Raw genomic sequence first — 14,891 nt, forward strand, 5'->3', positions numbered from 1 at the left:
CTTGTATGTCTCTATTAAGTCACCTCTTAATCACCTGCTCTCTAACGAAAACAACCTCAAGTCCCTCAGCCATTCCTAATAAGACCTACCCTCCATACCAGCCAACATCCTCTGCACCCTTTCCAGTGCTTCCACATCCTTCCTCTAATGCTGCAATCAGAACTGTACGTAATACAGCAAGTGCAGCTGCACCAGAGTTTTACACAGGTGCAACGTAACCTCATGGCTCCAAAAATCAATCTCTCTGACAATAAAACCTAACACCCTGTGTGCCTTCCTAACAACCCTATCAACCTAGGTGGCAACTTTCAGGGATCTATGCACATGGACACAGAGATCTTTGTTCATCCACACTACCAAGAATCTTACCATTAGCCCAGTACTCTGTATTCCTGTAACTCCTTCCAAAGTGAATCACCTCTCACTTTTCTGCATTAAACTCCATTTGCCACCTCTCAGCCCAGCTCTGCAGCTTATCTATGTCCCTCTGTAACCTGCAACATCCTTCTGCACTATCCATAGCACCACCGACTTTAGTGTCATCTACAAATTTACCAACCCATCCTTTTGCGCCCTCATCCAGGTCATTTATAAAGATGACAAACAGCAGTGGCCCCAAAACAGATCCTGGCGGTACACCATGCATAACTGAACTCCAGGATGAACATTTCCCATTAATGTGTCTTATTTCCAAAAAGCATTAGCATGGTTCCCTGGTGGTAATTGGTTTGGAAATTTGAGCATAGGATCCAGTCTTAAATTTCAGCACAGCGCTGAAGAAACGTTGCCTGATTGGAAATGTTGTCTTTTGCATGAGTTGTTAAACTGAGGGCCTCACCTGCCTGTTCAGATGGATGTAAGCAAAAATATCTAATACTCTTGGAAGAAGAACAACAGTGGCATTTGTCTCGTGCCTGATCTAATATTTATCTGTAAACGAGAATTAATTGGTGTATTACTGCCATGTGAAATTGTTTGTCAAATGCAGAGAATGAACTTCAAAATAAGTAAGTGGCTGTGGAGCATTTCAATGGGTCCTGAGTATATGAAAAGTTTGGCATAAATTTTTATGTAAAGCCTTTTAAATGACTAATAATTTTATTAAAACTCTGTCAAGGACTAGGTGTGCAGTTTTTCGGTGATTTGCGGTAAAGACAAACAAGTGTCATTTAGAGGAGAGATTGTTGTATGTCATGACTCAATGGCATAGTGTGTTGGAAATCAAATCCCACAATTCCTAGATTCATCACAGATATTAGATTTTAAACCAGATTCCCACTTTATCCAATTTTAAGATTAGGGTTGATAGAAGCACAGAACAGGTTTTTGTACTGTACAATTGCTAATTGTTACAGGTAATTAGACTATAGCTACAGGTAAACATTTATAAACAGTCAGTATACAACTCTTCTGATTGATGGTAGAAAGCACATGGGTGAATGGGAAAACAACGAGAAAGACAGTATTTTTTGTCCACAAATTCTATTGAGCTGGTTCTTGTAGATCCAAAAGTTTATTTCCCATTTTTGAATACTTCCATTGGTTTGCACAAGGCTCAGTGGCTGTTTCTGTTGTAAAATGCCTCTGATTTACACATTAAAAGGCAAAGTTTGCAGTAACTGCTGAAGCAAAGATTACCTGGTTTGCTTCAGGTTAAAGATGAGTTTTGGCTGCAGAGAACAGAGCACCTGAGCTCATGGAAATCAAACCTCTTTTTATCTTGTGCCCTGCTCCATGCTGTTCGATTGCCTGATAACCAGTCACATAGTTGTTGGAATCTTTTGTCATTGATTCATGGGCTAGTGACTAGATGTCAACTTTTTATTGCCAACCAGAGCTTCATTTGATTACAGATCCTCTTGGTCCCTGTTGTCTACTGTCATTTCGGTTTGTTTATACATTCTGCTTGCTTATACATTTATTTACATCGCGTACCAGGGGTGTTGGGTTACTTGCTTTACAAAGTTTTTAGCTACCCTTTCAGAACACTGCTATTAAAACAGTTCTTTCCCATTTCAGTTTATAACTTTAAAACAGTAATGCAAAAATAAAGAGTCATGTTCTTCCAAGTACTAAATAACAAATGATATTGAAATTGGAAAATTAATAGCAATGGATATGGATGGTGCTGTTGCCTAGTCTTCATTAATCTGACTCCCAATGCTAATGTTGACAGATATTAATATGAACTTAAAATCACATGTTCACTGAAATCAGTGAACATCTTTCATTTGTGCATATTAAGAATGCTTATTATGTTAGTCTTAATTAATCACCAAAAAATAACAGCAAAGCTGAAAATGAGAATTTTGTTGAGGGGCTGTACATTTGTCAAAATATTTGGCAATGGTTTCATGTTCTAGTCTCTCAAACTGGCTACTCCAAATCTTGAGTTATTCTGGTTCAGTGGAATCTTTCGGAAGCTTTGGGAATCTCCATAACATTTTGAGATATTGAAAATAAGTACTGTTACGGATACAGTAATTGGCTGGTTTTACATCATTAGTTTCCTAGTGATGATGTTGGAGTTACCCAGATTTTTTTTATTGGTGCCTGTACATAAGACTGGAGATAGTAACTTAACTTATTTTAACAAATCAAAAGAGTAGGAAAAAAACCCACAGATTTTTCAAAAAATGTAATCAAGGAACCTGATTTTTAAACAAATATCAGTTCACATATAGGCTGTACACATTAAAAATAAAGAATCCATATATGGCTGAAGGAAGACGTTTATGTAAAAATCAGCTTGATATGCAATTGTATAATTTCAAGTTTTCTTCCTTTAGTGTATACTTATGTTAAAAGAAATCACAAGATCTGGTCTGAATCTGATCAGGCATGCGATCAATATGACATTGTGACTAGTTATTGTATGCCAAAATTAGCATTGTGACTTTTTTTCTTTGTTATTCATTCATATTGTCTTAGTCTGGTATTAATTTCAACTTAAGTATTTTGAACCATTTCTCCAAATAGGGCATTTTGTGTAAATTTAATGTTAATTTTAGATTAAAAGAGGCCACGAAATTTCTGTTTAAGACAATTGCAATTTAGTTTGATTGCACATACAATGCCAAACATGTTTTCTATATTTGTGCACAATTCACTTTCTATGGCAGGTTGATGAACCGAATTTATATGGAAATACTGCTCTCCATATTGCTTGTTACAATGGACAAGATACTGTGGTCAATGAACTTATTGACTATGGTGCTAATGTGAATCAACCCAACAACAAGGGATTTACGCCTTTGCACTTTGCTGCTGCTTCAACCCATGGTGCTTTGTGTCTTGAACTGTTAGTAAATAATGGAGCAGATGTGAACTTCCAGGTAAATGTAAATTTTTAAAACTTTTTAGAGGAAGTTATTTTTACTATGACAGTTATTTTCGGGGTAGATAGAATTGTTACGTAGATGCACAGTCCCCATTTTGTTCCTAAACAATATTTTATCACTTCAAAATTCTATTAAATTATGCTTTCAACTAAGACACAAACACCATGCACGAGTTCTAAATGCTTATCACGTTATCTGTGATCAGGTTCAGTAGTATAATTACTCAGAAAAGTTGGTGAATTATGTACTTTGTTATCTTTCAGAGTAAAGACGGCAAGAATCCATTGCATATGACTGCTGTCCATGGTCGATTCACACGATCACAAACACTTATTCAAAATGGTATGCTTAATTTTTTTCCACACATTTTTCACAAATCATTGTACTTGTGACCTTTTTTGACTAAAATACAAATTTGAATATTGCCTTTTGGAATTGTTTACATTCTTGATTTTTGGAGGTGAAACAAAATTGTAATCTTAATTTATTAAGCACATAGCAGTTGAGGGCAGTACTGTTCTGCTGTTTACATCTTTTATCGTTGAACTTTTGTTGTTTGTAGTGTCAAATCATTTTTCCTAATTGTATAAAGTTTCAGTAGGAATGAATAGTTCCTATTTATCACTGCACATAATTTGGAATTTTCACTATTCCAAAATCAAAAGCATGTGTGATAGTGTCTAAGAACTGTTGAAGAATATCCCAAAGGGAAACTCTCAAACAGAAATCAAAAACACTTTTTGTTATTGTGCATAGTGTCTCAAAAATAAGTTGTATGATTAAAACTGTTTACATGTACAAGACAGATACTGAAATTATTTTTGGAAAAGAAGATCTACATTTGGAAAACTGCATTTCTGTTGTGTTCGTCTTTGGCTTGATATTCCTACAGGAAAATAAATCATTTAAGGTTTATTATGACCTATTACTGGAATACACTATAATGCGATAGTTGCATTCTTTTGTGACCTTGTGCTGTAGAAAATTGTGTTATAGGGAAATAGCTGTAGAAAATTTCTATACCTGTACAGCTGAAAGTTCATGTTATCCAGAATCCACTATTCATCGATCACATTGCAGACAATTTTAATTAATGAAATACGTGTTATCGCTGAACTACTTGTACCAGCCAAAATCTTCTGATTCTGGACACACCTAAATATTGTTTGAATAATCCAGTTCTGTTTTGATGCCATTGATAAATTAGCAACGTTCTCAATGGCGCTTCTGTCATTCGTGTAGTGCAGCCGCTGAACACATGCAGTCTATTTCCAAAGAAAATTGTCACTACTGTCCTTCCGTTACACACTCCCACTTCTTGCTTTCCTCTCTGACCCTTCTACTTGCTACCTCTACCAAGTGCCTCCCATCTCTCATGCCTCCCGTTCACCCTGCCATTCTGCCACAGTCTCGTCCCGTGTTGTTTGGGAGGAGGACATAGGATTGGGGGAGAGGTGGCAAGATGGAGGTGAATTGAAAGTGTTAATACTGTAATTTTATAAAGAGTTAAGAGAATTTTTGTGATCATTAGATTGAAGGCAGACAACTGGGTTTTAATGTAAAAGTTGCAATCAGGATCATAACTCACCTGTGATAACCAGGTGTAAAGCTGGATGAATGCAGCAGGCCAAACAGCATCAGAGGATCAGAAAGCTGATGTTTCGGGTCGCGACCCTTCTTCAAGGAAACAACATCAGCTTTCCTGCTCCTCTGCTGCTTGGCCTGCTGTGTTCATCCAGCTTTACACCTTGTTATCTCAGATTCTCCAGCATCGGCAGTTCCTACTATCTCATAACTCACCTGTGTTTTGTTAAATGGGAGAAAAGGATTTTCTTGCAGCTTTTGTTATTGTTCAGCATATTTTTGAGGAATATGTTCTCTGTGCTGAACAAGTGATGGCTGTATCCTTTGAAATTTGAAGGTGTTCAAGACCATTTCTTCATTAGAATAATCTTCCAGAAAACAACTAATTCATACCACACAGTTGGAGAAATTGCACTTGTATCAGTCAAATACGATCATCTTTTGTTGTCTGCTATTGCAATAGTAGAAATTCTTATTCCTTTCAATTCCTGATAAACTTTAGTATACACTGAGTTTAGATTAACAGATGTTAGATTCACCTGACTATTCTTCTTTTTGAGGAATGATAAGACTGTCTGGTCTTATTTATCTTTTCGAGTTCTTGGAAACCAATTGAAAGTTTTCCATCTTTCTCTGTTCAAATTACTTAGTTGAGCATTTAAATTATTGTCAGTGTAACCTAACCTCCTTGTAGCATTTTCAGTCAAACTATTCTTGTTCCAAGAATCTAAGCAGCTTGCTCTTAGTTGACACTGTTTCCTATGCTTAATCTGACATACGTGCCAATGCATGTGTTTTTTTCCCTTCTGCTTCTCTCCAGAGACACAGCAGTCTTATCTGAAAATTGTCCCTCACCCTAGGTGCGGTTCAAATTGGATATGGAATGGAGTACATTTGAATAGAAGCACAGCAGCAAGGCAGTGAAATTAGGATATAAACTTCCGATTGTTTTAGTATATTGGTTATAGGTCTCACAACCATTGATTTGAGGAAAGTGGGGATATTTCATAGGTCATACCTAAAAAATATGATATATGAATGAGTTAGATTCTCTGAGATAGAGGGATAAGGGCTATGGATGAATTTGAAAACGAGTATAGGTATTTGTAAGTTGACTGAGTTGAGAAAAGATAACCGGTGGAGGTTGTCATGTCTATAGATGTAGAATTAAATGTATTGAAAATTACAGAGAAGTAGTAAACCTAGAGATGATCAAGCTGTAGATGAGGTAATGGGGTGAATGTTAGCAGGTGATCTTTGCAAGAGGAAAGACTGACTTTTGTAACCTATATAATAGCACAGCACCAATACATTTGGTGCGGGTTATCTGTATAATTTGCAAATTACACCTCTTTTAAAAATGTTTTTTTTCCCCCCCCTTTGAAGGTGGTGAGATAGATTGTGTTGATAAAGATGGCAATACCCCTTTGCATGTGGCTTCCAGATATGGACATGAACTTTTGATTAATACTTTGATAACCAGCGGAGCTGAAACAGCAAAGTAAGTTTCTGAAAGGCGGATTGCAGTCCTCTTCAAATTTCTATTATCGTTTCAATATTAACAAGTAGTTTTATTTGTCTGCTTGTTAACTTAGCATGTTGGTTTACTACAGTATCAAATCGCAAAAAAAGTGCCAGTTCATTTCCCCCGCCCAGCTCCCAACTAAGTCATATTGGTTAGAATTGTAAGACTTAAAGACAATATTATTTCGTTATGTCTGATTTTGCTTTCTCTCAAGAAAGCAAATTTCACTTCGGTCCTAAATCATTTAGTTACTTGATTAGGGAAATTCTCACAAGCTTCTCCATGAAGTCATTCAATTTAATTTCACACACCTACACACCAAATTCACTCCAAAGTTTTCTGCTACCAGGATCTATCTATGTTTTGAACGAAGAATTAAGGATTTTCATTGAGACGTGGTAAGATATATGAAATATTCTATGTAGTTTTAGCTAGAATGAATATTGTTTGAAAAATTGTTCAATGTTAGTTGTTTCTTAAAACAAACCTAGTTGTGTCAAAGTATCTGAGATAACAAGGTGCAGAGCTGGATGAACACAGCAGGAAAGCTGACTTTTCGGGCCTTGACCTTGTGTCAAAGTATCTTACCGGCAGGCATTCTCTGAAATGAACACGTTTGAACTCTCCTGTTTTCTCCCAATATTTTCCGATGAGAACCCTTCTCAGTTCAAACTCTGTGCAAGATTGTTGACAAAATGAGGATTGAATGCCGCAATTGTGTATTGCATATATATATTATCAATAAAATACTAAAAACAATTGGAAATGTAAATTGAAATGAAATGTTCATCCAGCAGTTTGCTGGTTTGTTTGCATTAAATTGGTGATTTTCTGTGGGACTCCTCCGGAGTGCAGCAGTTTGCTTGGCATTTGAATAATCTTTCCCTAATGTTACCGTCCATGAAGTAACTCAGTTTGTGAGATGAAAAATGGTACCATATTTGTTTGATTTCTATTTTAAGTTAGTATGGGAAATATAAATCCATACTGCATTAGCTCTGACTGTGAAAACTGACTGTACTTCACATGTAGTGTTCATTTAAGGTTTAAATGTTATCATTTCCACTTTGGCTAGTGTATTTTGTGCATTATGTTGAACAAACTCCTGTTTAGATTCATGTTATATCCTGAACAGAAAACAAGATCATCACATTTCACTATACCTTTGTGAGAGTTGTTTTCATTGTCTTATCTTTTGGAGGTATTCTGAAAGTTCTGTGATATGTGATTTGTTTACGAGAGAAGTGACAAATATAAACTTTGTATTTTTGTTCAGAAAAAAATTATTTTCTTGCTGAAGTTGATGTTGAGCTTAGTGAAAATAGATCGTGACGGCATATTTTGCCAAATTGAACTTGCATAAATTATGGCATATGTTGGCAAATACGGAAGTATTTGTTCTATTTCATTGACTTTTTTTGGCATCTTCTGCCTTTTAAAGAAAATTAAATGTTTGTAATGTACTTTGAAAATCAACTTTAGTCCTTATTTAAAATTCCCAGACTTTAAACTTTAGACACAGCATATGATCTTAGTTTTTGTTTTATTGTTCAAAATGATTGAGCATGTTACTTTAGAATGCTTTATTGCTCACTTAGGCAAATTTATGTGGCTGTCTTGTTGAAGTTTGTGCATGTAACAGAAGCACCTAGGAGTTTAAAAACCTAAAAATGTATTCTATTCTGTGACACAATTGTGATTTTTTTTCTTAGGTGTGGCATCCATGGTATGTTTCCCTTGCATTTAGCAGCATTGAATGCACATGCAGATTGCTGCAGGAAGTTACTGTCATCAGGCAAGTGTATTAACAACATAGGACCACTTGAATTCTATCAATGATCATGGTTTTGTTCACTCGGTTTATTGCTCAATGATTTCCTGGTCTCTCTGTTCTCTAATAGTTGCCCCATTATGATTATAATTCTGCAAATTGCATGGTTTTCCTGAGTAGCAATGTGTCATTAGCTGCAGTATCCTGTATTGTTTTAGAAATCAATGACTGATTTGTTTATCTTGGCACATGTTGAAACAATGCTAAATACTGGTAGCTGGCAATTGCCAGTTCCCACATGATACTTAAAAAGTGCCTTATGTGCTAATGAGATGTAATTGCGAGTTAACTTGCTTGAATGTATTAATAAAGCATTTTGCTAATCATGCATTTATTTCAAAAATAAGATATGCTGCTGCTGCTCCACCTAAGGACGGTCAAGGAGCAGAAATCTAGCCTGTTATTTAGTATGAAAAGATTTTTAGCTCCTCTTTTCCTTGGAGGCAGAAAAACTGATTATGTGCTCTCACTATAAAAAGTTTACATACCTAAAACATGTAGCATGGAATAGAAATTGAATAAAAACAAATGAAATTTAATTATATGCATCCAAATTATTTAGTACTTCAACTAGTGTCCTGGAATAGCATCTTAAATTTGAGATTTAGGATCCTCTTTGAAGGAACCATTTGCTTGGGTAGCTTGTAAACCGTTGCCTATGCTAATTGACTTCTGTCTTTGCAACATTTCTTGCGGTCTACTAGGACAAAAATATAGCATAGTGTCATCATTTAGTAACGAGCACGTGCTGTCTGCAGGCTTTGAGATAGACACCCCTGATAATTTTGGAAGGACTTGCCTTCATGCTGCTGCTGCAGGAGGGTGAGTTCAGTTTGAACAAAAATGCCTTTCTCAAATATAATTTAATATTGTTTTCCTCTCAAATTGTTTTGTTCAACATACATTTAAATCCTGAATGTAATTTATATTTTTTCAACAAATTCCTCAAATCTTTGAAGTAGTTAATTTTACTATTTCTACTTGTTTTACTAACCTTCTCCCAATTCAAGATAATATTTTGTTCTCATTGTCTTGCTGGTTAGTTTGTAACTTAGTTTGAATTTTGACTTTTTGAGACACTATTTTGTTGTACACCATTACACTCTAACACGCCTTATGTTTTGTCACACAGCAATGTTGATTGCATAAAACTACTACTGAGTAGCGGAGCGGATTTCAATAACAAGGACAAATGCGGGAGGTGTGTAACTTAAGCTCAAATTTTGTAATAAATCAGCAGTTACGGTTAGTTAGATTGTGGTTTTGCTGAGCACAGTAGCCAGTAGCATATTTTTATTTTGTTTGCTTTCTCAACAGTTTAGCAGTTTTCAATAGAGAGCACTTGAAAGACTTAATTGAAAATTCAAGGGTATATATACCCATACGTTTATTAATATTTGCTGACACAAGTTTGTGATTAATTTTGGTTGCTGCAACTGAGATGTTTGATTTTATTTCCAAAGTTCCTTTAATAACTAGCTGAAGGTGATGTATTTTTAAAATAATTTCTTGTGGTTTGGATATCCCTGAAATTATGTCTAAACTCCATATTTACATGTTGTTGTGCAGGACTCCATTGCACTATGCAGCTGCGAATTGTAACTACGAGTCTATCATGACACTGGTGTCAACAGGGGCCAATATTAATGAAACAGATGAACGAGGCTGCACTGCTTTACACTATGCTGCAGCATCTGATGTGGACAGAAAGTAAGAGCAGCTTTTTACGTGGTCTGAAGTTATGAGTTTATAACGATCCTGCTGCTAATGATTTCTGCATTGTAAACATGACAAATTAAGTCTTCGCTGCTTAACACACATGCATGAACTGACTTTGAAGTAGGCCTATTACAAATTTTTCACAGGTCATGGAGGCCAGCCCCTGTGATAAATTGCTTTAAATACTTCAAAGATACAAAATTATTTAATCTATTGAATTAGGTCTTGGGTATTTTGTGATAATTATGGAATTGATTTGTAAAAATAAGTATTATAGCATTAGAATAAGGAACTGAAATTGAAAGATATTTTACAAATTCTCTCGAATCTTTTTCTAACAATAGAGAGTGTAAGGTAACAGTAGCTTTATTTTGAAATTTTCATTGATTTTAAGTATTCTAAACCACCTGAACATTTGAATTCCTCACCAAGGAAAAAAAGTATCTTGGGAAATTCGGATGCAGATGTTGAAGAACTTGATGACACCAATGAGAAAAAGGAGAAAAAGGCCTCATTGTAAGTTGAAATTTTCCAGACAATGGTTGAACTAAAACTTTTGTGATGGTTCTTACTGCTTGTTTGACTTGAGTGCTACAATGTTCTTAGTTTTTAACTATAATTTGCTGTACATCAGGAATGGAATACTTTGCTTTGAACTTCAACAGTGTAGGGTTTTCCTTTGTGTCCGAGACATTCTTTGCTATGTTAATATATTCTGCTGGTTGTTCACATTCATCTGAAATGGGTGCGCTGCCAGATTGAGCAGGTTTATATGGAAGTTAGTGCAATAAGTTCTGATTTTAAAGTCGACTCAATTAAGTGTTTCACTTCAATGTTTTTAACAAAATTGTGACGTATTTATTTTGAGTTGAGTTTCAGTTTAACATTGTTTGCCAGATTTGTTTCCTGCATACCTGTTTTCAAGCGCTTGCTTTCTGCCTTCCCACTCAGGGCACTTGGCCTGCAGTCTGTTCATACCTTCCCCTTAATTCATATTTACCACGTCCCTCCCTTTCCTAGCCTATGTTATTACCTTTGAAGTCTCCAGTGTCTGTTTCTGTTCTATCTGCACTGATTTCCTGACTGCATCCAGTGGCATAAACCACCTGCACCAATCAACTACTGTCACTAGGTGGAGCCTGATCGATTCAAACTTCGTTAGATGAGTAGAATTTTAACATGTCCCTGAATTTATAATACCAGTACTTGCCTTTAGATTGTATTTTGTCTTTATTTTTAAAAGTATTTTAGTTTAAAAGTCACCTTGTTTATAATGCAGGTATTTAGGAATGTACACCATTTAAATTTAACGTTAAGTTGTTTTCTACAGAAATCTGGAACTATGTAACTTTGCAGTGTTTTGTTTACGTTTCATGATTTAATTCATTTTTTCAGCTGGGAGTGCATATGTATGGTATTGCCTTGCAACTTTCACGTTTTTTTCAAACAAAAAATCATCTACAGACAGAAAACACTGGCTTGAACGTTGGTTCCTATGGGAACTTCATTAAAAGTTGTGATCAGAGATGATGGGAACTGCAGATGCTGGAGAATCCAAGATAACAAAGTGTGAGGCTGGATGAACACAGCAGGCCAAGCAGCATCTCGGGAGCACAAAAGCAAACGTTTCGGGCCTAGACCCTCCTTCGGAGAGGGGGATGGGGAGACGGTTCTGAAATAAATAGGGAGAGAGGGGGAGGCGGACTGAAGATGGATAGAGGAGAAGATAGGTGAGGAGGAGAGTATAGGTGGGGAGGAAGGGAGGGGATAGGTCAGTCCAGGGAAGATGGACAGGTCAAGGAGGTGGGATGAGGTTAGTAGGTAGGAAATGGAGGTGCGGCTTGAGGTGGGAGGAGGGGATAGGTGAGAGGAAGGACAGGTTAGGGAGACGGGGACAAGCTGGGCTGGTTTTGGGATGCAGTGGGGGGAGGGGATGAGCTGGGCTGGTTTTGGGATGCAATGGGGGAAGGGGAGATTTTGAAGCTTGTGAAGTCCACATTGATACCATTGGGCTGCAGGGTTCCCAAGTGGAATATGAGTTGCTGTTCCTGCAACCTACAGGTGGCATCATTGTGGCACTGCAGGAGGCCCATGATGGACATGTCGTCTAAGGAGTGGGAGGACGAGTTGAAATGGTTCGCGACTGGGAGGTGCAGTTGTTTATAGTGAACCGAGCGGAGGTGTTCCGCGAAGCAGTCCCCAAGCCTCCACTTGGTTTCCCCAATGTAGAGGAAGCCACACCAGGTACAGTGGATACAGTATACCACATTGGCAGATGTGCAGGTGAACATCTGTTTAATATGGAAATTCATCTTGGGGCCTGGGATAGGGGTGAGGGAGGAGTTGTGGGGGGAAATGTAGCATTTCCTTGGTTGGAGGAGAAGGTGGTGGGGTTGGAGGGGAGTGTGGAGCGAACAAGGGAGTGGTCTCTCTGGAAGGCAGACAAGGGTGGGGATGGAAAAATGTCTTGGGTGGTGGGGTCAGATTGTAGATGGTGGAAGCGTCGGAGGATGGTGCATTGTATCTGAGGATGAGTGGGATCCTCCTAGGGCGGTTGTTGCGGGGGCGGGGTGTGAGGGACGTGTTGCAGGAAATGCGGGAGACGCAGTCAAGGGTGTTCTCGCCCACTGGGGTGGGGGGGGGGGGGCGGTGGGTGTGGAGCTGCGGTCCTTGAACAACGTGGACATCTGGGATGTGCGGGAGTGGAATGCCTCATCCTGGGAGCAGATGAGGCGGAGGAATTGGGAATAGTGGATGGAATTTTTGCAGAAGAGTGGGTGGGAGGAGGTGTATTCTAGGTAGCTGTGGGAGTCGGTGGGCTTGAAACAGACATCAGTTTCTAGCTGGTTACCTGAGATGGAGACTGAGAGGTCCAGGAAGGTGAGGGATGTGTTGGAGATGGCCCAGGTGAACTTGAGGTTGGAGTGGAAGGTGTTGGTGAAGTGGATGAACTGTTCGAGCTCCTCTTGGGAGCAAGAGGTGGCGCCGATACAGTCATCAACGTAACGGAGGAAGAGGTGGGGTTTGGGGCATGTGTAGGTTCGGAAGAGGGACTGTTCCACATAACCTACTAAGAGGCAGGCATAGCTAGGGCCCATGAGGGTACCCATGGCCACCCCCTTTGTCTGTAGGAAGCGGGAGGAAGTGATTGAGAAGTTGTTGAGGGTGAGGACGAGTTCGGCTAGGCGGATGAGGGTGTCGGTGGAGGCTGACTGGTCGGGCCTGTGGGGCAGGAAGAAGTGGAGGGCCTTTAGGCCATCTGCATGAGGAAACAACTGCACCTCCCAGTCGCGAACCATTTAACTCCCCCTCCCATTCCTTAGACAACATGTCCATCATGGGCCTCCTGCAGTGCCACAATGATGCCACCCGAACGTTGCAGGAACAGCAACTCATAATCTGCTTGGGAACCCTGCAGCCCAATGGTATCAATGTGGACTTCACAAGCTTCAAAATCTCCTCTTCCCCCACTGCATCCCAAAACCAGCCCAGCTTGTCCCTGCCTCCATAACCTGTTCTTCCTCTCACCTATCTCCTCCTCCCACCTCAAGCCGCACCTCCATTTCCTACCTACTAACCTCATCCCACCTCCTTGACCTGTCTGTCCTCCCTGGACTGACCTACCTCCCCACCTATACTCTCCTCTCCACCTATCTTCTTTTCTCTCCATCTTCAGTCCGCCTCCCCCCCTCTCCCTTTTTCTTTCAGAACCCGCTCCCCATCCCCCTCTCTGATGAAGGGTATCAGCCCGAAACGTCAGCTTTTGTGCTCCTGAGATGCTGCTGGGCCTGCTGTGTTCATCCAGCCTCACACTTTGTTATCTTCATTTAAAGTTGTGATTTTTCAGTAATGCAGGCATGACTTTGTGAGGACTTGCTGTACCTTTTAATCGCCTCATTTTAGATTCGTCTTTTAACCTTTAAAATGAGGATACCTTTAGATGCATGCATGTATCCATACACGGTGTGCTATTAGTTAGCATTCAGCTTCATTTCTTGTACTCATCAAGTTGAGTTCGGTGAAAATGGTGGGAGTCTTCCTGCATCTGACTGAATACGATTGATCATTTACCCTTCTGTGACATTAAATGATTCCTCTCTGACAACCACTCATCTGAAATGTTCATTGCTTTTGTTAACTCCTACTTTGCTGTTTTAATGCATCCCTGTCTGGCCTTCCAAATTCTTCCCTCTCTAATGAAGTCATCCAAAATTCTAATGCTAATTTGCAGCAATTAGCTTCAGATTTAAAATTTTTGTCCTTATTTTGAAATAATTCTATGCCTTGGCCCATCATTATCCGTATCACCTGTATCCCGATCTCTCCAAAATGGTTGCCACTCTCATTCTGGCCTTTTGACCTTCTCCAGTTTTAATTGTTTTACAGTTGGCTATATCTTCAGTTGTCTAGGCCCTACCTTCTGGAATTTCTTCCTAAAACCTCTCTGAATTTCTACCTGGTTTTTCTACTTCATGACATTCTTTGAAACGTTTCTGTTTTCATTTCAGTTTGTAATATCCCAAATATGCCATGTTGTCTTACAGTGGATTGTGGGGGTTAGACGACCTTCCTTCCATTTATTTGGATAATTTTCACAGAGGCAGTTGTACTTTTGGTCTTGTGAGGATGGAACTTGCTGAATTAGAGGAACAAAATTAGTTAAAAGCAGGTCAGGCAGACAAAATATTAACATTGCATTTGCCATGTGGTAAGAGATTAGGGCTCAAACTGAGTTTGGAATTTGTGCAGGAGAAAGAAACTGGAAGATTTGCCTAGCTTGAAATGATAAGAAATCCACAGTAGTGTCTCAGTGAAAGATAGTTAGCCTTGTGCTAGAGAACAGTCAGCTTCAACAATTAGCGAATTGTCATAGAGTCACACAATGCAGAAG

The 14,891-nt window shown here is 38.7% G+C and overlaps 1 protein-coding gene across 9 annotated transcripts in view; it reads left to right on the plus strand.

Moving 5' to 3' along the window:
- The window catches only part of ankrd44 (ankyrin repeat domain 44), a 161,321-nt gene that overhangs the window by 83,423 nt on the left and 63,007 nt on the right, over positions 1-14,891 (plus strand). For 6 of the 9 annotated variants that reach the window (XM_048533852.2, XM_048533851.2, XM_048533843.2 and 3 more), the window contains 8 exons: positions 3,123-3,335; positions 3,605-3,683; positions 6,312-6,426; positions 8,163-8,245; positions 8,986-9,103; positions 9,414-9,482; positions 9,851-9,991; positions 10,433-10,516. In XM_048533852.2, coding sequence (XP_048389809.1) covers positions 3,123-3,335; positions 3,605-3,683; positions 6,312-6,426; positions 8,163-8,245; positions 8,986-9,103; positions 9,414-9,482; positions 9,851-9,991; positions 10,433-10,516 — 902 coding nt within the window. The remainder of the gene's footprint in view (positions 1-3,122; positions 3,336-3,604; positions 3,684-6,311; positions 6,427-8,162; positions 8,246-8,985; positions 9,104-9,413; positions 9,483-9,850; positions 9,992-10,432; positions 10,517-14,891) is intronic. The other 3 variants (XM_048533846.2, XM_048533849.2, XM_048533850.2) reach the window with 1 other exon arrangement.

Source organism: Stegostoma tigrinum, chromosome 7, assembly GCF_030684315.1.
Source record: "Stegostoma tigrinum isolate sSteTig4 chromosome 7, sSteTig4.hap1, whole genome shotgun sequence".
Taxonomy (NCBI): Eukaryota; Metazoa; Chordata; class Chondrichthyes; order Orectolobiformes; family Stegostomatidae; genus Stegostoma; species Stegostoma tigrinum.